Source organism: Moschus berezovskii, chromosome 17 (assembly GCF_049115385.1).
Source record: "Moschus berezovskii isolate FMDL1 chromosome 17, NW_MosBer_1.0, whole genome shotgun sequence".
In the NCBI taxonomy this organism is placed as follows: Eukaryota; Metazoa; Chordata; class Mammalia; order Artiodactyla; family Moschidae; genus Moschus; species Moschus berezovskii.
Genome location: NC_142476.1, coordinates 45,486,627 through 45,508,039, shown reverse-complemented (window position 1 = coordinate 45,508,039; position 21,413 = coordinate 45,486,627). Strand labels below are relative to the sequence as shown.

General features: G+C 46.3%; 1 protein-coding gene across 1 annotated transcript in view; it reads right to left on the bottom strand.

Annotated features, from left to right (window-relative positions):
• The window catches only part of CAMTA1 (calmodulin binding transcription activator 1), a 989,569-nt gene extending 968,850 nt beyond the window's left edge, over positions 1-20,719 (bottom strand). The window contains exon 1 of the mRNA XM_088845426.1: positions 20,556-20,719. Coding sequence (XP_088701552.1) covers positions 20,556-20,600 — 45 coding nt within the window. The 5' untranslated portion in view covers positions 20,601-20,719. The remainder of the gene's footprint in view (positions 1-20,555) is intronic.
• Positions 20,720-21,413: the final 694 nt, after the last annotated feature.

Below are 21,413 nucleotides of genomic sequence, written 5' to 3'. Positions count from 1 at the left end.
CCTCTGTGGCCATTCTTCCTGGTCCTCTCCCCTCCGTCTGACACTTAAGTGGAGGCATTCACCACATTTCTGCCCACAAGTCCCCTCTTTTCTCTCATGACAATTTCACCCACTACTATGACTTCCACTAATTCATCTGAACTGATTCATTCCTTCAAACAACAGGCACTGTTCTGGGCAGAGATGGAGCCACAAGAAAAGACAAATGAGGTTTCCACATTCATGAAATTTACTTTCTCTACTAGAGGCCCCTCCGAGTCTACTCACCACCCTTTTCCACCCTGTCCTGTGCCAGGAAGGCTGACCTCTACGGACTCCATCACCAGGCTCCCTTGCCCTCTGGAAGTTCAATGAAGAAGGAAAACAGGGTGACAGGAATGACTCCCTAATCTCTGATCTCACTCCCAATGGTCATACTATACACAGACATGCTACGACAACCCCAATTACACCTGAAATGGAAATGAAACATTTGCATCCAGTCACCCCAAAACATGGGCTTCCCTTGTGGCTCAGCTGGTAAAGAATCCACAATGCAGGAGACCTGGGTTCGATCCCTGGGTTAAGAAGATCCCCTGGAGAAGGGAAAGGCTACCCACTCCAGTATTCTGGCCTGCAGAATCCCAAGGACTAACTATACAGTCCATAGGGTCGCAAAGAGTTGGACGTGGCTGAGTGACTTTCACTTTTACCCTAAACGATACCCCTCCTGACCCCTCACCTGACACCAGTTGTTGAGGCGCAAAAGCTAGAAGTCACCTTCACCTCTTCTCATCCCTCAGAGCCCATGGTCAGTCAGTCACAAAAGTGTGTTTCTCTCACACATACACACACAACTCAGTCACACCAGTTTCTTTTTCCAATAGACTGCTACAGACATTCTCGTCAAGAGCTGTTTTCTGCCAACTCCAGTCCTTCCTGTTTGCGCATTCATTCAGTCTAACATTTACAGGTGCCAGGTGCTAGAGCCTCTGACCACTAAAGATGCTGCTCTAACTGAAGGAGAAAGAGCAGTAAGCCAGCAACTTCAACACAACTATAATGTGCCATGAGCAGGAACACCATAAAGTGCTACAAGTGCACCAGGAAGGGCATACAATCCAACCTGAAAAGAAAGGCAAGGTCCAGAAGGCTTCTCAACAAGTGTGATTTAAGGAGAAACCTAGAGGACAAGCAGAGGCAGTGGACAAAACAAATGTGTGAGTACACGTGTATTTGTTTTAGAGGAAAGCGCACCTTCTAAGCCAAGGTGATGACAACGTGCAAGACCTAAAACCAAGAAAAAGCATGGTGCCCTGGGACAACCAGAATCTAAAAGAACTGACCACAGCTGGAAAATGGAATGGAAGCTGGAGCAGTAAGCAGGTGGCCCTTATTACCACCTTCAAGGAAAAGGGACTATCCAGTCAACCCCACTCCCATGCTAAAGAAGCAACTCTAGAAGCTGCTCCCAAAGCAGAGAAAACAGAGGCCAGACTCCTCAGTGTGCCTTCACAGCCTGTACACCTGCCCCCTACCTACTTCTCCAGGCTCATCCACCCACACGCACCAGGAATCCCAGCCCCAGGACTCCTGGCTGTGTGCCTCTGCCCCATCTTCTATACTAGGAAACCCTCCTCAAACCACCATGTTTGTCTGTCAAGGATGCGGCCGAATTCGACCACTTTCCAGAAGTCCTCCCGGGTCCTCCCAGAGCCTGATGACAGCATTCCTCACTTGCACCCACATCTGCTCCCCTGCATACCAGAAGCTTCTGGAATATTATGACCAGAACATTCCGTTCCGTTCCGTTCAGTCGCTCAGTCGTGTCCGACTCTTTGCGACCCCGTGGACAGTAGCCTATCAGGCTTCTCCGTCCATGGGATTCTCCAGGCAAGAATACTGGAGTGGGTTACCATTTCCTTCTCCAGGGGATCTTCCCGACCCAGGGATCGAACCCGGGTCTCCCGCATTGGAGGCAGACGCTTTAACCTCTGAGCCACCCGGGGAAGTGAATCCTAATTTCCAAGACTAGGGAAAATGTTCAGAAAAATATTCGATTTATCAGTATTGCACTCCTAAGTAAACAACCAAAGAAGGTCATGAAAAAACAAATATTTTTGAATTGTATAAATACAATCAACCAAAAGCCTAAATTTCTGTATGTTTTCAGAAAGTATCTCTAAATAAAGATAGCTACACACTGCCTGATAAGATTAAAAAACAGTGAGTAAAAAAGCTCAGAAAGGCTAAGTTACTTGCTCAAAACAAAGTCACAAGTCACCTAAGGGTTAAAGACCAGAGTCAAGTCTTCAGGGACCCCTCAAAAGCTAAAAGCAGCCAGATATACCCAGGGTATCCCCACATATCTCACTAGCCAGCCCTCCGATTACCTAAAGCTTCCCCCATTCTTCCCTCATTTAATGCCTGGTTTCCTTCAGGTGCAGCTGAAGGATCTCCAGAGCTCCCACATGAACAGATCCCTTTCTGATGCCCTATGCTCACCAGCATAGTATGGACCCAACACAGCACTAGGAAGACACCTGCGGTGTATCAGCCTTACATATTTACACATGACACCTTCATTAACTGTCTCAGTGGTAAAGAATCCACCTGCCAACGCAAGAGACGCAGGTTCGACCTCTAGGTCAGGGAGATCCCCTAGAGAAGGACATGGCATGGCAACCCACTCCAGTATTCTTGCCTGGAGAATCCCAGAGGAGCCTGGCGGGCTACAGTCCATGGGGTCGTAAGAGAGTCAGACACAACTGAGCAACTAAACACACACCTTAATTAACACTGGTTTCCCCATCAGCTGCATGAGGATATCCCTATCCTCATGTCTGTCCTTCTCTGAACTGGCACTTTATTATTATTCGTTGAGTAAATAAACTGCCTTAAGACTGTAACAGTAACTGAGAGTAACACAGCCCCCAAAGGACTGCTGCTGCTGCTGCTAAGTCACTTCAGTCGTGTCCGACTCTGTGTGACACCACAGATGGAAGCCCACCAGGATCCCCCGTCCCTGGGATTCTCCAGGCAAGAACACTGGAGTGGGCTGCCATTTCCTTCACCAATGTGTGAAAGTGAACTCGCTCAGTCGTGTCCGACCCTTAGCGACCCCACAGACTGCAGCCTACCAGGCTCCTCCATCCATGGGATTTTCTAGGCAAGAGTACTGGAGTGGCTTGCCATTGCCTTCTCCACCCACAGGACTATAAGATCCTAAAATATTTTCTGACACCTCTAATAATAATAATATAAATTTTAAGGTCACAATATTATTGTAACATATTCCAACACTTTGAAATTAAGTGTTCATACATGGAACCTGCTAATTCTCTATTAATCAGAATGAATGCTAACCAGACTACCACGTCTTTTCTAAACATGCAAGGCATCAGCAAACTTTCACATCGTAAGAACACACAGCACAAGAAGCCTACACATACACAGGCTACATGAATAACTATTTGCTCTCTTGGAACCTAAACAGTCCAATTCCAGCCTAACAGGGTATTAAGAGTTTTTCAACAACGAAGCCTACTGCAGTAATGAATTAAAACAATTTTTTTTAGGGCTAGATGCTTGGCTGCTTCAGTTAGCCAGCGCATGTATGTGTGCTCAGTAGCTCAGCCATGTTTGACTCTTTCTGACCCCACAGACTGTAGCCTGCCAGGCTCTTCTGTCCATGGTATTTTCCAGGCAAGAATACTGGAGTGGGTTGCCACTTCCTACTCGAAGGGATCTTCCCAACCCAGGGATCAAACCTGCATCTCCTGCACTGGCAGGCAGATTCTTTACCAGAGTGCCATCTGGGAATCTCGAGTGAGCCAATACTAGTTCCCAAACAGTGGATCCATAAAATGGATTTAAACTGCCCAAATTGATCCCTACACTTAATATATAAGCCCTATCAATATAAAAACTGCCTTTTTAATTGACAAATTGATCCTAATATTCATATGACAATTCAAGGAACCCAGAACAGTCAAAACAATCTTTAAAAAGAACAGTTCAGGGACAGATATTTAATGATATCAAAACTTAACTACAAAGCTACAGTAATCAAGACAGCGCGGTACTGGCGTAAGGACAGACATAGGTCATTGGATTAGAAATGAAACTCCAAAATGAAGCCCACACCCTTATGGGCAGCTGGTTTCTGACAAGGATGCCAAATACTTCATCAGGAAAAGAATGGTCTTTTCAAAAAATGTACCAGGACAACTGGATATCCTCACAGAAAAGGATGAAGCTGGAAGCCTATCTATCTCACAACATACAAAAATTAACTCAAAGTGAACCAGAGACCTAAATGTGAAAGCTAAAATTATTCAACTCTGACAAGAAAACGTAGGTGTTAATTTTCATAACCTTGGACTAGGCAATAGTTTAATTACGAAAGCAAAAGCAACAAAAGAAAAAAGCAGGTAAATGGGACTCAAAATTGAGAACTTTTGTGCTTCAAAGGAAACTCACAAGAAAGTGAATCCACAGAATGAGAGAAAATATTTGAAAATCCTACATCTGATAAGGGACTGTTATCCAGAATATATCAAAAAATGCCTACAACTCAAAAGCAAAAAACTAATTCCATTCAAAAATGGGCCGCGGCCTTGAACAGACATCCTTCAAAGCAGACAAGCAAATGGCCAATGAGCACAAGAAAAGATGCTCAACATCAGTGGCCTTTAGGAAATGCAAACGAAAACTACAGTCGGATGCCACTTCACATCCATAAGAATGTTGTTGTTGTTCAGCCGCTCAGTCATGTCCGTAAGAATGGCTACAATCAAAGACAGACAACAGCAGGTACCCACAAGGATGTGGAGAAACTGGAACTTTCCAACATTGTTGACAGGAATGTAACATGATGTAGCCATTTTGGAAAACATTTTGGCAGGTCCTCAAAAAGTTAAACACAGAGTTACCATATGACCTAGCAATTCCACTCCTAGGTGTACACTCAAGAGAACTGACAACACTGTCCACACAAAAGCATGTACACACAAATGTTCACAGCAGCATTATTCACAGGAGCTAAAAAGGGGAAATAAATGTCCATCAACTGGTTAACAGATAAATAAAATGCAATGTATCTATACAATAGAGTACTATTCCACCATAAAAGGAATGAAGTTTTGATATAAACTATAATGTGGATGAAAACATTATGCTAAGGGAAAGAAGACAGTCACCAAAGGCTACATAGCGTAGGATTCCATTTGTATGAAATGTCCAGAACAGGCAAGTCCAGGAAGAGAGAATGGACTATTAATTGCCTGGAGCAGCAAGGAGGGAGCAAAGCAGAGCGGCTGCTAACGGGCAGAGGTTTCTTTCAGGAGTGATGAAGATGTTCTGGAATCAGACAGTGATGACAGTTACACAGCTGTGTTTAAACACACCAAAAACCACTTAATGGTATATTTTAAAAGGGTGAATTTTATGGTAAAAGAATTATACCTCAATAAAGCTGTCATTTTAAATTTTAAAAATTTGTTTTTAATTTGAGAATAGTTACTTTACAATATTGTGATGGTTTCTGCCATACATCAACATGAATCAGCCATGGGTTGTTGTCACCTTCCTCTTGAACCTTCTTCCCACCTCCCACCCAAAACTGTTATAGTGAAAAGGAAGTCAAATCCCTTTGACTACTAAAACCACCTGATGATTATGCTTCTTTCAAACATATATACTTGCCTCATTTGTTAAGCAGAGCATACGTGGTGTTGCTTTTGTGAATACACTCAAGGTCATCACTATGAAGCACCAATCACTGAGCAGCTCACGAACCTCGATGGTGTACTGGCTACTAGCCTCTTACAGACCTCCAAACCTGCTCTCTCAGCCTTCCACCTGTTTGCTCTCCTTTTCCTTCCTCTTCTCCCGTGAGAAATCAAGAAAAACCTGAGAGTAGATGCAGGAAGGATGAGAAGCAAAAGCAAACAAGTGTGCATTCAGTGGCCATACATCCTTAAGACATAGGCTGCTCCCTGCTTCTTCCTCCAGACCTCCACCCTCTTCAGAGGAAACATCACCAGCCTCCCAGGTTTCGTGGTCCACAACAAGGGGAAAGGCCAGGAAGATCACCCAAGCATGTGAACCGGGTGACACCTCAAGAGACATAGGCATACCCCTACCATAACTGCCAGTTCTCCCTGAGAACTACAGGGCAGAGGCTGCCGGACCACGAGGTTCCCGCGTTCATTGCCTTCCTCATCACCCCTGATTTACCCATACACACACCCAGGCAGGCTGAGGATACTGGGCCTCGTGGCTACAGCCACAGTGAACATTTTCTCAGTAAAAAGTTTACTTGCAGGACTTCCCTGGTTAAGACATGTCTGGCAGTTAAGAATCCGCCTTGCATATATACACCATCATATGTAAAATAGTTAGTGGGAAACTGCTAAATAATGCAGAGAGCCCAGCCTGGTGCTCTGTGATGACCTAGAGGAGTGGGATGGAGAGACAAAGGGAAGCTCAGGAGGGAAACAACATATATATATACATATATATATATACACACACATATATATAATTATGACTGATTCGTGTTGCTGTACAGCAGAAACCAACACAAAATTGTGAAGCAATGTTCCACCTCAAATAAAAAAAAAAAAAGAATCCACCTTGCAATGCAGGAGACACAGGTTCAATCCTTGGTTGAGGAATTAGGATCCCACATGCCACGAGGTAGCTAAGCCCGCGCATCACAGCAGAAATAAAAGATTCCACAGGACACAAGGAAGATCCTGAATGCTGCAACTAAGATCTGACCCAGCCAGATAAATAAATGATTTTTAGAAAGGAATTTTTTTTAAAAGTTTATTCACTATAACAAGTTAACGCAAGAAATCCATTTTGGGGTCAGTATTCTTCCTTTTACACCATTTGACAGAGAGAGGATGAGGCATCAGGACCCCACGCTATGGTCCCCTCCTCCCACAGCCCTTGGCCGTGAGCCCCTCGAAGTGATCAGCAGACCCGAGCCCACCCTCCTTCAGCGTGGACCAGACCAGGGTGAACCCCCGGCCTCTGGAAACAAAACCACCAACTGAGAGAAATCAGTCCCACCCTCCGCCCTGAGCACTTTAAACAAATGCCACAGAGACTGGAGTCAGAGGACAGAGAGCACCGGGAAGCCCACACGGCATGGAAGGTATGAGCAAGGCATCGTGTCAGCGAGGAGAGACAGAGGGACCAGCACAGAGGGGAGTCAGCAGGGCCAGGCTCAGCCCCAGGCTCCAGAGCCCACTGCAGACTCCGTGGCTCACTCTGGTCTCCTTCCTGCGAGGCTGAGGTAGCCCCGCTCTCCTTACACAAAAGCAACCTTCACTGCACCTAGCACGAGTGCCCGTGTTCCCTGCAGGAGAAACTGCTCCAACTGCTTCCCCTCTGTGACACCATGTGTCCAGTGCCCACCCTCTTCTGTACAAATGAACCTCAGAGCTGATGACCACCGCTCGTTCAGTGTGTGTGTGTGTACACACACGCGTGGCACGAGGTGGTTTCTGAACCTTCATTTAAGGCACCACCTGCCAACTTAGAATAATGAAAATACTGCCACATATTTACTCTCAGCCCCTTAAAGACACTTTCCTCACTGGGTTTTATATCCATTTGGAGGGTGGTTTTAATCATGAAAAAACATACATAATGTAAAACTAACCACTTTACCAATTTCTGAACGTACAATTCAGTGGCATGAAGTCCACTCACGCTGCTGTTGTGCACCATCCCTGCTCCCCACTGTTTATCTTGAAAAGCATCCTGAAAAATCCTGATTTTTTTCATTCTTATTAAACAAATGATTTCTGTCTCTGCTCGGTCATCGAGCGACAAGGGCACTGAGCCTCCAGAGAGGTAGCGCTGCGGGAGGCTGGAGAGGAGGGAGCAGAGAACACCCGCAGCCACTTGGAGCGGCCCCAGAGCAGCTAAATTCATCCCTGGATCCTCTAGACGTGGCCACAGAGGCCGGAGACTAAAAATACCTGGAGAGGACAGATAACAGCTGTCAAGGAGACTCAGCTCGGTTAGAAAGGTTGCCACTATCACCAGATTTGCATCAGAAGACAGCCACGCAGGCAGCAGTGGGTCATTTGGAGAATAATCAGATTCAACAGAGAAAGACTGACGGGCCTCACCGCCCAGAGTGCCTGGAATAAATCTCTGGGCCTCGAATTTGGTCAAGTAATCCATGATCAATTTCTGGAGGACCCCTAGGATGAAAAACAAGTACTTCAAAAATGTTGAGTACCCACTCGCTACCTGCCACTTGTTATGGCTTTCTTTGTAAGCACAACAGCCTATATCAATAAAAGTAAATGAGGAAGAGACCTCCATCAGAAGCTTCATCAAAGCAAATGGTTCAGCCAGCACATTTCAACATGGCAGAGACAGAAAGGATAAAGCAGTGTGTTGCCAAGAACACCAGGAACTTTCACTTGCCCCTCAGTATCTTTAAACAGGAAAAGAAACGTCCCAACCCTGATGCCAGGCCTTGAGCAGCCCAGGGAATGTGCCCAAGTGAAGATGCAATATGATCAATTACAGTGGCCCTGCCGCAACTCCCCAGTCTACCCGAGTTTCTTAGTAGGAAGAGTCTAGCAATCAATACATCTTCGTAACAGTTATATTAATCAACTCCGGGAAATAAAGCTAAATGAATATAAATAATACTACTTTACACAGAAAATGTCTGAGGTTAGCAGACACTTTTGCATCTGTACTCATGTATTATTTAAGTCTATTTTTCCAAAACTATAAACTCTCATCCATATCAGAATAAAGACCTGAAATGTGTCACAGGGAATAACTAAGCAGAATGAACATTTTTGTGCTGTGCATCTTTAACAACTTGAACAATCTTTTCACAATTTTTAACTCACAGCATGTTAGACCTAAAGAGTTAAGCCCTCGGTACAGCAGAAAGGAGGCACCTCGGTGACTACAGTTCAAATTCCTCCTACACTGACGGCCTGAGCCAACACATTAATTCTTGACCTGGAGCAAGTACCTCAAAAGGAAAAGATAGAGTTACACAGGAAAAGACAGCTGCATACCAGCACAGCAAGTCATGAAGCGAAATCCCACACATCCAGTTTCATTTTCTTATCATCGCAAGTCAGAATGGGAAGGAACTTTAGAGGTCGTCACCAGGACTACCCTCTACCCAACACGTGACTCCCCTTAAAATTAGGACCGACTAACTCATTATGCAAGAGCTGAAGCCTCAGAAAACCAAGAGGAGATGCTGAGCCAAAATGGAGAGTGATGAAGTAGGAGGGGGTGAGGAGGAGGAGGCGGCAGAGGCCAGGGAGATAGGCTCCTCACACCTGGCCTGAAGAAGAGGCAGCCAGGACAGCAGAAAACACACTTCCAGCTGGAGTCCCTGCTCCCGTTCCCCAGTGCTTCTGGCTACAGAAAGAGAGGGATGAGCTGGGAACCACTGTGGACTTGTTCTCAAAGCCACGCAGGAAACCTAAGCCTCCGTGGCCAGAGGACTCATCTAGCGCTGTTTGGTTCAGGGTAAGACAAAAATGATAATGCTGACACCACAGCTAGACTGCCCAACATTTTGAAATCTGAGCTCCAAACCCATAACTTTTCATAAATCCTACAGCAGTCCACAGGAAAGCACGGTTTTGAAAATGAGGCAGTGTTTACGGAAACCCTATACCATTAAATATTCCTTTCTTCAATAGTATTTACAATCAGATTCCTTCCTGGAAATTGTATTTAAATAATTTTAAAACGATTTAGTTCTTAGAGAAAATAAACGTCATTTGAGTCAGCTTCAAATGCTTATTCATGTCTACTTGCTCTCAGTTTTTTTTCTCGGAGCATCTACTTAAAGGAGAACGCCAAACAACAGACCACAAATCTCTGCTCCCCATCAGAAAACTCAGGTCATCCGAAAGGAACACAAAGCTTTCGTTTCATTTAGGGCTGGGAGAAGACAGTATCTCTGAGTTGTCAGGAGGTTTAAGAAGTCATCTCAGGAGTAACACTGGATATCAATCAAAATGGTTGCAGTTCGAATCATCTCTAACCATAAATTGTAACTGAGCTAAAATGATTTCTAAATATAACACACTTTACTTCTACGTGTTTCTTGGCAATTAAATAACTGGAAAGTCAACAAACCCCCAAGAAACCAGAGAAAATGAACTTTTTTCAAGCTCACAATTCATCAACTACAGGAGGCCCAAAAGATGCCAGCCGCTAGAGGCTCAGCCTCCAGCCCAGCCCTGCAGAGGCCAACTCCAAACAAGATTTCTTCAAGAACTGCTCTCAGGCAGCACTAAATTACAAGCAGTGACCTCCCTGGAGGAGAAGTTGGAGTCGACAGCTACAGGAGTGCATGATCGAGGAAAAGGAAACCCAACCCTGACACAAGGACGGCCATGCCAGTTACATAACTATAATCACAACATATTGAAACTCTAAGTATCAAACAGTTTTTTAAAATATTTCTAGAGCAATGGAACACCCCCACCCAGAAAAAAAAAAAAAACCCAAGTGCATTCCAAAAGTAATCTGTGTAGACTATAATTTAATCTGCAGGCCTAACCTCTGCAATAAAGCACAATCCTCCAATTCAGTCAAATTACAACAGGAATGCTACTTCATAACAAAGGAGCTGCAGCACAGCACCCTGAACTTCACGGAAGAACAAAAATGTAGTGTCAATATGTTCACAACACAACTCAGTCCACAGAATCATGAGATAATTAAACTGACTGTTTTTAGGTTTCAATCTGTTTCGCCAGAAATCCTGTCCAAACTACACTGATGCAAATCAGCATGAGCAACCATGGCTCCATCAAAACAACTCCAGCATCTTTTGTTTTACCCTTTATCACTGACTTATCGGCTGACTGACGGTGAACTGATTTGTGCATGTGCAGAAGTCAGTTCAGGAGCACAGAACAAGAAAAGAGATTTGGAAGAACCGAATTCATGAATGAAAACGCTGATGTCATAGTTCAGTTTCCAGCAGAGCTTCAGGTAGTCTACAAAGAAACAGTGCATCTTTGGGGATGTTAAATCACTAGTCATTTACTAAAGGGTATAAGATAGAAAAGGGCTTCCCAGGTGGCTCAGTGGTAAAGAATTTGCCTGCCAATGCAAAAGAGGCGGGTTCAATCCCTGGGTCAGAAAGATCCCCTGAAGAAGGAAATGACAACCAGCTCCAGTATTCTTGCCTGGAAAATTCCATGGACAGAGAAGCCTAGTGGGCTACAGTCCATGGGATCACAAAGAGTCAGACAGGACTGATGACCGAGCACACACAAGAGAGAAAAAGCCCTTGCCCAACATAAGGGAGGGGAAAGAAGACGGGGGCGGAGGGGGCAGAGGGGGCGGAGAGAAGAGACAGGGAGAGAGGGAGAGAAAGCCAAACTAACAACCTTTTCCCTAGACCAAACATGAAAACTAAACGGTGTATGTGCTACAAACAATCATCACTTCTAAACCATGGAAACATTTCATATTATTGTTAAAAGCACTATTTAAAAAAAAAAATACAGTTAGCTATGTCTCTAAATAATAATGAGACTATGTCTCATTCCCATGTGAAATCTTCCTCCCACCGTGCACCATTACATTCAAAAAGAGCACACCATATAGATTAGTTCTTCACGAAAAACTACCTGGCATTGCCAAACCATGCCTAATTTTGAGCAATTCTGAATATAACAGGAACGAGCTCAGTGATCTCAGACAAGATACTGGAATTTTTATGTGGGGGGCAGGGGGAGAGGAATGCTTTTATCTAATGATAGAATATGAACTAATAAAAAAGAGATTATAAAAATTTGATTTACTTTGAACTATTAAGAACAGCTAGTGTGTAGACTGTCTACATTTTTCATCTCCTGACAGAATTTAAAATACAACTAGCAATACAAACTTCTATAAACTTTAAACATAATTTACTAAGATCCTTTTATTCAGGACACTTAAGTAAGTGATTCCTAGAGTCCTAATGTTTCCCAGGAAATTTAAGATTATTACATTCTTAGAAAATAAGTGACCCTCAGAGCCTCAGTAACCTCTCCAGAGCACAGAACTAGAAGGACATTCTTTCTTCTTTACCATTCATGTGGCTTAAAATAGCCACTCACCCAAAATGGACTTTTTTTAAATTTAAGCAGTAAACAATTTTGCCAATAAACATTTTGAAAAGAAGATCTTATTAAGTTAAAATGCAAGCCTACCAGTTTTATCTGTAAATCCAAAGTGTTAAAAGAGATCATCTCACATTTTTACCACAAATATCTTTGATAGAGCATCACTACCCCCTTGTGGATTCACAATAAAAAATCCTTATCTTCAATCTTCACTTTTTAAATGTTTCACTCTACTGAACTTCCATTAAAGTTTACATTCTCTTCACTAAGGGGTTATTTTATTTGAAGTACTTTTTAAAAGAGAAAAAACACTTAACAATTTAAAATCACCAATCCCATCAACTTCTTTATCTTCTAAGCATCCCCATTTCAGGGAGTTTTTGTCATACGATAAGTGTATCTGCAGATTTCAACATGGTAATCTTACCAACAATCCATTTTTCCCTTAGGATACCTGAATTTACACTTACAGTCATCATTTTGAGATTTTTTTTTTTTAATATAATGGGTAATTTCTTCACTATCCCATTTTTTCTCTTTGATAATTTCCCACTTAATAACAATTTCTTTTTATTGCTTCCAAATGGTTTGATATCCATGTGCCCCAGAAAACCAGTGAGGCACATACATCCTCAAGAAGAACTTTTCAGATAAGCATTAAAAGCCAAATCTTAAGTCTTAAAAAGATTAATTCTTGATTGTACTGCTGTATCCTCAGAAATGCTTTCTGGCCATCTAAATCAGTACTGATGAAGGGAAAAAAATATATAGAATCTGGCTTTCAAAACTAGAGAAAAAGGCTTTCTTTTCATTTTTTGTTTTCTAGTTGCAAGAGTGTCTTTGTCTGTAGCTGCATACCATTCAAATGTAACAAAGACACATACTGCTAAACGTAAACTTAAATAACTGGTTTACCACTTGGTACAGATACTAGATTTAGCTGGAAGTATAAATCACCTCCGCAGTAACGTGCAGGCTCCAAAGAGAAGGTCCGAGTCCTGAAGGGTCAGACTCCAGTTTTGGGGAGTCAGCGCCCCCTTTTCTCACAGATGTTAGACATAAAAGCAGGGACCAGCAATTCACTAGTCCCATGAGAAGACTAACTCCAGGATTCATTCTAACGGCTAGGCAGAAATAAAAGAGGAAGGATCATCCACTTAGCAAGTGTTTTAAGTGACTAAATATATGATCTTACCTTGTGGTAACTGGTAAGGAAAGACTGCAGAGACAGGCCTGGTCTGTTAAATGACGCTCCACGTCACCTGCTCACCCCAACAGAGCCTGTCTATGCAAAAAGAAGCAACTGACAAGGTGCCCAAAGCTAGCAGCTGAGCCACGGGGAAGGGGGTCAGAGCTGGCCTTCGTGGCTTCCTTTTCGGGGATTCGTTATGACTGCTGGTTTTAGATTTCAGGGGGAGAGAAAGGAAAAGGGGGTATTTGGATGATATTAAGACGTGAGATCGGAGGTGAGATTAATGCCACTTAAGCAGCGTCCAGTTGGTAGCATGTTTGAAACTGTTCCGAACTCAGCCTTGAACATTTACTTCAAGGCACATCACCATGTGCACTTGTAATTACAAAACCACACTGCAGAGAACTGAGCAAGGAATCAGACCCAACCCAGCACATCTTCCTCCTCACAGCCACCCTCTGCTAACAGTCTCAGAAAGGCATGTGTTGGTTACCTGTCTTGAAGGGCCTTGCTAAATCTTAGGAGTAAATAAAATGTGACTGCACTTTTCCAAATGAGCAAGGGACTCATGTATGACAGAACATGCAATTTCATCAAGAGTGAGCAGAACACTGGGGTGAACACACAAGAACCATTTCAAAAATATCTCTGGTTATTCCATCTTACAAGATGTCAACTGGCTGAAAGTAAATGAACCCTCTTTAATAAAAATTTTTAAAAAAGGGAAGTAATGTGGCTGACACCTGCCCTCTCTTTGCAGTGGGGTACATAATATTTCTTTTTTAGTCCAAGGTAATGAACTAAAAAATGCTCAGGAAGCATTACCAATCTTTACACAAGGAGGCCCATGACCTTCTACAAGCAATGGCGTTCAAAGCAGAAAGATGCAACAGAACCTTAGAAATACACAGCCAGCATACTGATAGGGGAGAGGGAAAAAAACACACTTTACTTTGTCCCATCACATGAAAAAATCGAGGATTGCTGTCTACTGTCAATATATACAGAGAAACACTTTTCTTACAAACACATGACAAATATCATGGGATGGAAGACCATCCATATGTCTGCAAGTTCCCCTTTCTAATGACAGAAGAACAACACATGTTAATCACAGGACTGATGGCCACAACATCCATGGATGGCACAAAATACAGAGATCTGATGACGTCTGATCAACTAAATCCTGAACTTGATTAGACATTCTGAAAATGAACAAAAAGACAAGACAGAGCCATCACATGCTGTAATGCAGAACAGGGCGTGAGTGACCGTGCACTCTAACTCATGTTCTATGGACAGAGAAGTGGAGCCAGGACACTCTACCCTCACTCTCAGAGACACCAAAGACCACAGAGACAGTACTGTAAAAGGCACAGTGACAGTTCAAGACCTCACATCACCTCGTGGATGAAGGCCCCAGATGAAGTCTAGACTTGCTGACTCTACCCAAAGAAATGTATCATTATCAAGCCAAAGAAACAGAAAGAAGTTGGCTAAATGTAGCAAAAAGAAAAATTTCCAAAATCCCACATGGGGAGGCCCAGGCACTGGAAGGACACAGTGTTTCACCAAGGATCTTGTCCAGTCACAGATACGACCATCACCCCTTCAGTTCAGTTCAGTCGTTCAGTCGTGTCCGACTCTCTGCGACCCCATGAATCACAGCACGCCAGGCCTCCCTGTCCATCACCAACTCCCGGAGTGCACTCAAACTCATGTCCACAGAGTCGGTGATGCCATCCAGCCATCTCATTCTCTGTCGTCCCCTTCTCCTCCCGCCCCCAACCTTTCCTAGCATCAGAGTCTTTTCCAGTGAGTCAACTCACCTTGTGGCTTAAATCCCAGTCCATCTCCCTACCAAGAAGTAGCACTGCCTCTCACTACAGGACAAAAAGAATTGTGGGCATACCTCTTTAATGACAGAAAGGCTATAAATACATATCTACAAATATTTTTTTTTAAATAATGATGAGAAGGGCAATAAAGATACCTTGTGGGAAGAAAGAGAGGTAGGATTTAAGTCATCCAGAACATCAAAAGAAAAAAAAAAAAGGTCACGGTAAGTGATTCTAGACGATACAGAACATTTTAGAAAATGGTCTGTGATAATGGAAATTCAAAAGAAACACATATCACCTGCCACCACAAAAAATATTCAGTCACATCTTCACATGGATAAAGGACCCCATACTACAAGAGTCTTACACAAGAGCTCTTCTTAAGAATGAAATACTAGCAGAATTGGTTTCTACAGACACTGGAGAGGGGAAATCTGATTTAACATAGGAGGGAAAGAAGAAATACATTTCAGGTTAATTCTTTATTATTACTGTCACCACTATATACATCAAACCTACACCCCCGAAACACTGAAGCTATTGACCAAAATAAAGAAAAGACACAAATAACAGTACCTTTAAAAAGCATAAAGAATTAAATCACATAATAAGTAAAAACAGCAATAAGTATACCAGATATCTGGCCTAAGAACAGTCACTAGAATTAGGCACAAAATTTAGATACAACACTTTCTGGTAGTGAAAATGTGACAGCAGTTCATATACTTCTTACTATCTGATGATATGAAATGTTAACCTTAAGAGAATATTATTCCTCTTTTCCTATCACTGTTTTCTATAAAGGACACATATGATCTCATATTCTCTACAATACTTACTATGCTGCTCTTCAAATGCTACACAAGCATCAACATATATCTAAATGACCTGAAAGTTACACTGAGACAGTTAGAAAGAAGATTGACTACTTTTTTCTACACACACACCCACACCCACACACATAAACCCCACACACTGTCTGAAGGAAAGCTGTTAAGTGCTTCTCCCAGTCTGCCCTCCACCCTCTCCACCACCCCCACTCCCGCAGGGATGGGGAAGAGCTCAATGGGATAGTACACTGCTAGAATATGTCTTTGTAAGATTACAATCCAAAAAATTAAAAGTTCACAAGAGAATTACCTCTGCACGAATATATAAAAAGACAAGTATAAGACAAACTGAAACGTCATGCTCACTAAAAGGCAAAGGAGACCCCTATGGTCTCAAATAGAGTCACATAAATCCTCACCCCCCCCAACACAGACACACACACACAGACACAATCAGAGACAGACACACACCCACACACAGAGACAGTCATACACTCCTGCATCAAATACAAGCTCAGTGAAGGTCTCCAGGATGAACGCACTCAATGATGGCAACATGGATGTAACGACAACTTCTGTCCAAAAGGTCAAATGCAAAGGTCCCACAAAGGAGGCCACAGGCACAACCAGGAAGTGAAAGGAAGAGGACACGTGAGAGTCCCCTTCTGTTGTTTTTCCCATGAGGAAACTGGAAAGACACACATCTGCACACAAAGACGTGCTTCCCCAAAACTCAGGAGAAGGGAAACGAAGGCTGGCCCAGAGGAAGGAAGAATGGAGGCAACATCCAGTCGGAAGATGGGCACTGAGAAGCAGGCTGGAAGAAATACAATCCCCCAGGCACGGGGGCCACACCCAGCATAAACAGAGCTAAATAATGCCACATGCCTCTAACAAACAGGCTATTTCAAGAAGAAAGCCTAAAAATTAAAGAAACGGAAACGTAGATGAGCAAGATGTATAAAGATGTCTCAAAGAGGAGGCAAAAGCAACCCTACCCGTTTGAAAAGGAAAACCTGACCCACTCCGACCTTGAGTAGAGGTTGCTGTGCACACATCAACATTCTGAAGCCACTGAACAAGGAGACGGAGAAACTCAACATTTCCAAGATGTAGGATAAGTCAAATCGTCTAAAAGGCAAGGGAAGAGATGTCCCATGGCTCACCCAACCTTGTCCAGAAAGCTAGGCAGAGGGGTAAGGGGTGCAGGGGAGGGGCGAGGGATGCTCTAACAGAAAGACATAAGAAAAGTCCATAAGAGGACAGAACCCATCTAGCCTGACCGTGCACTGGAAGGGAAAGACGGAGAAGCTGAGCTCTAATAATCTGTGAGGACAGGTGACACAGAAAGCACCAGGGCATTAAACTCACAGAAAGGAACCTAACTTCGCACACTAACCTCGAGCGTGTTCCTCTAACTTTAGCATTTTCCTCCTACTGCCCGCAGATGGAGCACCCCAGAGGGCAGGGAAAATTCCAAAAGGCAGGTGGCGTTACTGGGCAAGACAGGAGAAGAGCCAGCACTGGAAGGGAGAGGAATCTGCTGGGAATACGCCAACACAGACAGCAGGTAGTCAACTCCTGTTTCCCCAGGGTCCTTACTGCTATACCCTAAAAACACACAATTCCATCAACTGAATATAGAGGCAGACAGAATAGAAATAGCACAAAAACTTTTAAAAACCAAATTAATTTTTTAAAAAAAAAAGAAAATTGAGGTCAAAAGCACAACTTTCAGACGCTGAGTATGATGCCCACTGGAGAGCTCAATACTTACTGAGGGGCAAGGCTGTGAAGTCAAGGGCTGATGCTGAGCCATCCTCCAGGTAACTGCCTCCAGACCCAGTAACCCAGGTGGAAGGGTTCCTCACTAGCAGAGCTCTTCAAGGACCCCCAGTGCAGAATCCTGACAGAGCTGAGGCAGGGGGATGGCGGCGATGAGGCTCCATACTCAGCCTGTCCCAAGTAAGACTCAGCTGATGAATGAGGCAGAAGCAACCACTGGAGCTTCTGAAGCAACCTCAGAAGGGAGGGACCATGGGCCAAGGGGAACCGGCCAAATACACAAACTGTGCAGCTCAGAGAAAACTGGAGGATCATCCCTCCCACCCTCTCACAAAGTGTCACAGGCCCTCCCAAAGGTACCTTTTCCTAGCATGCACAACCTCTCTCAATTAAATGGCCAAAATAAAACAGTGACATATTTACGGCTATTCATTCCTAGTTCTGTCACAGAAACACATATTCTTCTCACCTGCTCCTATCCTTTGCCCAAAAATACAGGAAATCTTTCTCTCCTACACCGCAGTAAAGAAGTAGAGATGAGAACTTTTCACCCTGGGAAGAATCAAGCAGAGACGACCACTTAAATTCAGAATGCCGAAGTCACGGCGGGCAGGGGCGAGCCCTCTACACTTTGCCTATTCAGGGACCTGGTGAACATTCAGGATGTCATTCTGTTTATTCTGTCCAGTACAAATGACAGAGGAAAGAGCAGCAAGAAGTGGCCATTTATCAATGAGTCTTTGGATTTCTCTAAGCTGAAGAGTTCCCAACAACCGTGATGCATATCTATGTCCTTACACGTTAAGGTCCCCATATACACCCAAGACATAGAGATAGTCATCTAACCCTTTCAACTTCCTATATAAATGTAGTGGATGTAATTCCACCTATAAATATTTGCCTGTATGTGTGTAAATATAAACAAATGCATAGTATCTTTTTTGCCAAAAGAGAACCAAAGCCACAAAAAAATAGAAAGCCTCTAAATTTCCCCTTCTTTGAAACCTGTAAGCTCAAAAGAAATGTTTGGATACCACAAGAGACAACACCAGGACCCAAGGAAGGTTCTAGTACAACAAGGAGCACACTAGCAACCTCTTCCCGAATGGCATGTGGGCGACACGGGTGTCTCCACTCCCTTTTCTGGATGGAAAGGCATATGGCTTCTTCTTACCCAGCCAACATGAATACAATTTAAGAAAATTAGAAAAAGTCAAGGTAACAGGCTCACTAAATATGGCTGACTGGGAAACAGAAGCCATAAGGAGGATATGAGTTCTCTTAAAAAAGAAATGGGAAGTTTATTTCCAGGGAAGGTTCAAAGTCTTTTGAATGAAAGATGTACGAAGTCTGGTTCTCAGTGCACAGAAGACAGTAATCATGAACACCCACAGCCAAGGGCACAGGAGCCTCTTTCTGGGGGAGGGGGGGGCAGTGTCAATGGATGAATGTTTCCCCCACCTAAGAGCAAAAGTAAACTGGAAGCAAGAGCAGACCCGTTTCCCTCAGACACAGGCTCACTGCTGGGACCCTTCTCACTTGAGTACCAGGCACAATGGAAGCCCTGCCCCACATCTGATGGGGCAAAAACCTTCACCCAGAGGAGGAACTCCAAGGAGAGGGACACGACAGGGGAGACAGAGAAAGGGGGAAAGGAGCCCTGGAATGTCCAGTTCCTCCCAAAAGAGAGAGAGGGCAACTCAAAGGGTATTCAGGAAATGAGCTCACCCCAACCCAGGAAAGTGTGCGGAGAGGATGCCTCCTCTATAAGAAGTGTCTGCTTTCCTATTCAGAAATGACTTCAGAGCTGCCCAGGCCCCTATGACCCACTGGGAGAGGGAGAAGAACAAGGGGAGAACGAGTCCCCTTGTCCTGGCAAAAGGGTCAACAGATGGTGTGCAGAGGCCCCAAAGATTCCACAGATGAGACGATGAGGCGGACCCCTCTCCCAGAGGAGGATCAGGGTCACAGAAGGTAAAGGGCAAGAGAGTATGGAGAGCCTCACTCGCCGTAGAATCGGAGACCCCACCCTCCTGGCTGCGAGGGGCGCAAGGGCAAGGGTGGGATGGGAGCGACTGCTAGGGGCGGGGGTGCTGCGCAGGCCCCCTCCCCGGAAGGGAAGGGGGAGGGGTCACACGAGGCCCTTCTGCCCGGGGACGCTCAGCAGGAGAGGGTCCCCCTGGTGGGGAGAAGCGCGGGGACCCCGCCGGCTCTGGGAGGCGCCCACCGGGCTCCAGGGTGAGGCTGGACAGAGTCTGCCCGGCCCCGCCGCCGAGAGCCAGAGGCGGCGAGGCTGAGCGCCTGCCGTGCCCCGACGGGAACCGGCCCGGGGCAGCGGGGCGCTGGGCCGGAGGGGGCCTGAGGAGGATAAACTTTCCGCCCCGCGGCCCCCACCGGCGCAGGGGGCGGGGGCCGCGCCGGGCCCGGGAGCGGCGGGGATGCCGGGTCCGGGTGGGGGAGGCGCCGGCCCTCCCTCCGCGGCTCCTCCTCCTCGCTGGGCCCGGCCCCCGCCCGCCGGCCCCCCGCCCCTCCGGCCCCAGCCCGCCCCCGGGTGGGGGTGTGCGGCGCCGCGCTCCGCCGCCCCGCGAGTCACCTCAGGACCCGGCCGCGCTCCGCCCCCCCACCCGCCGCCCCCTCCCCGGCCCGGGGCGCCCGCCCGCCGCCGCCGCCGCCGCCGCCGCGCCCCCGCGCTCCCGCCCGGCGCCGCCGATGCCCGGGATGTCCGGCGGGGCCGGGTCCCGCTGCCCGCCGCGCCGCCCCCAGCCCCTCACGCTCCGGCTCTTACCTTCCGGCTTGTTTTCGGCAGCCATTTCCCCTCCGCGCGCCACATCCTCCTCCTCCTCGCGACCGGGACCCCGAGCGCGCGCCTCGTACCGCCGCCGCCGCCGGCCCAGCCACCCCGCCGCCGCCGCGCACCCGCCCTGGCCCCGCCCCGCGGCCCACGCACTGCACCCGTTGGGCCGCGCGGCTGCCACTCATCGCTCCCACCACCAATCGCCCCGCACCAGGGGTCTCACTACTCTCCGGGAGGAGCGTCCTATCCATCCGGCCCATTGGCTGGTCACCACCCAACGGAGTGAAAGGATTGGTCAAGAATCAACGCCCCCTCCCCACCCACTCCCAGGAAAGCCCGCCTTCCAGACCTAAACAAAGCTTTCCAGTGGCCAGAGCCCGAAACAACTGCCCAATCAGAAAGGGGCCGACACGGAATATTTCCTCGAGGCCGAGACGTGGCATTTTGATTGGGCCTTCCTACAGTGTTTCCCAGGCCGTCCAGACCAATCAAAGGGGGTTCCCGGAACTCGGGAGCGGCGAAGGGAAGCCCCGCCCCCGAGCGTGACCGTCATGAGGAAGGCGCTCGCTCATTGGCGCGCTGGGGCTTTTCCCGCGTGCTCCCGGGGCTGAAGGACGTTCCCGGGGAAGCCGCTGTCGGCGCGTGGGGTCCCGGTGGCAGTGGAGAACGCAGCGGGATCTCCGGGATCCCTCAGCCTCCCGCTCCCGGGGGGCAGCGGAAGCCATGGGGGCTCGGGGCTGGCATCCGCCGGTCGCAGCGCTCGGGAGCCGGCCGGCCCGGGAGTCCGGGCGTCGCTGCGGCCGTGGGGGGTGGGGCGCGTCTCCGCCAGGCCCCGCCCCTTCCCTTCCC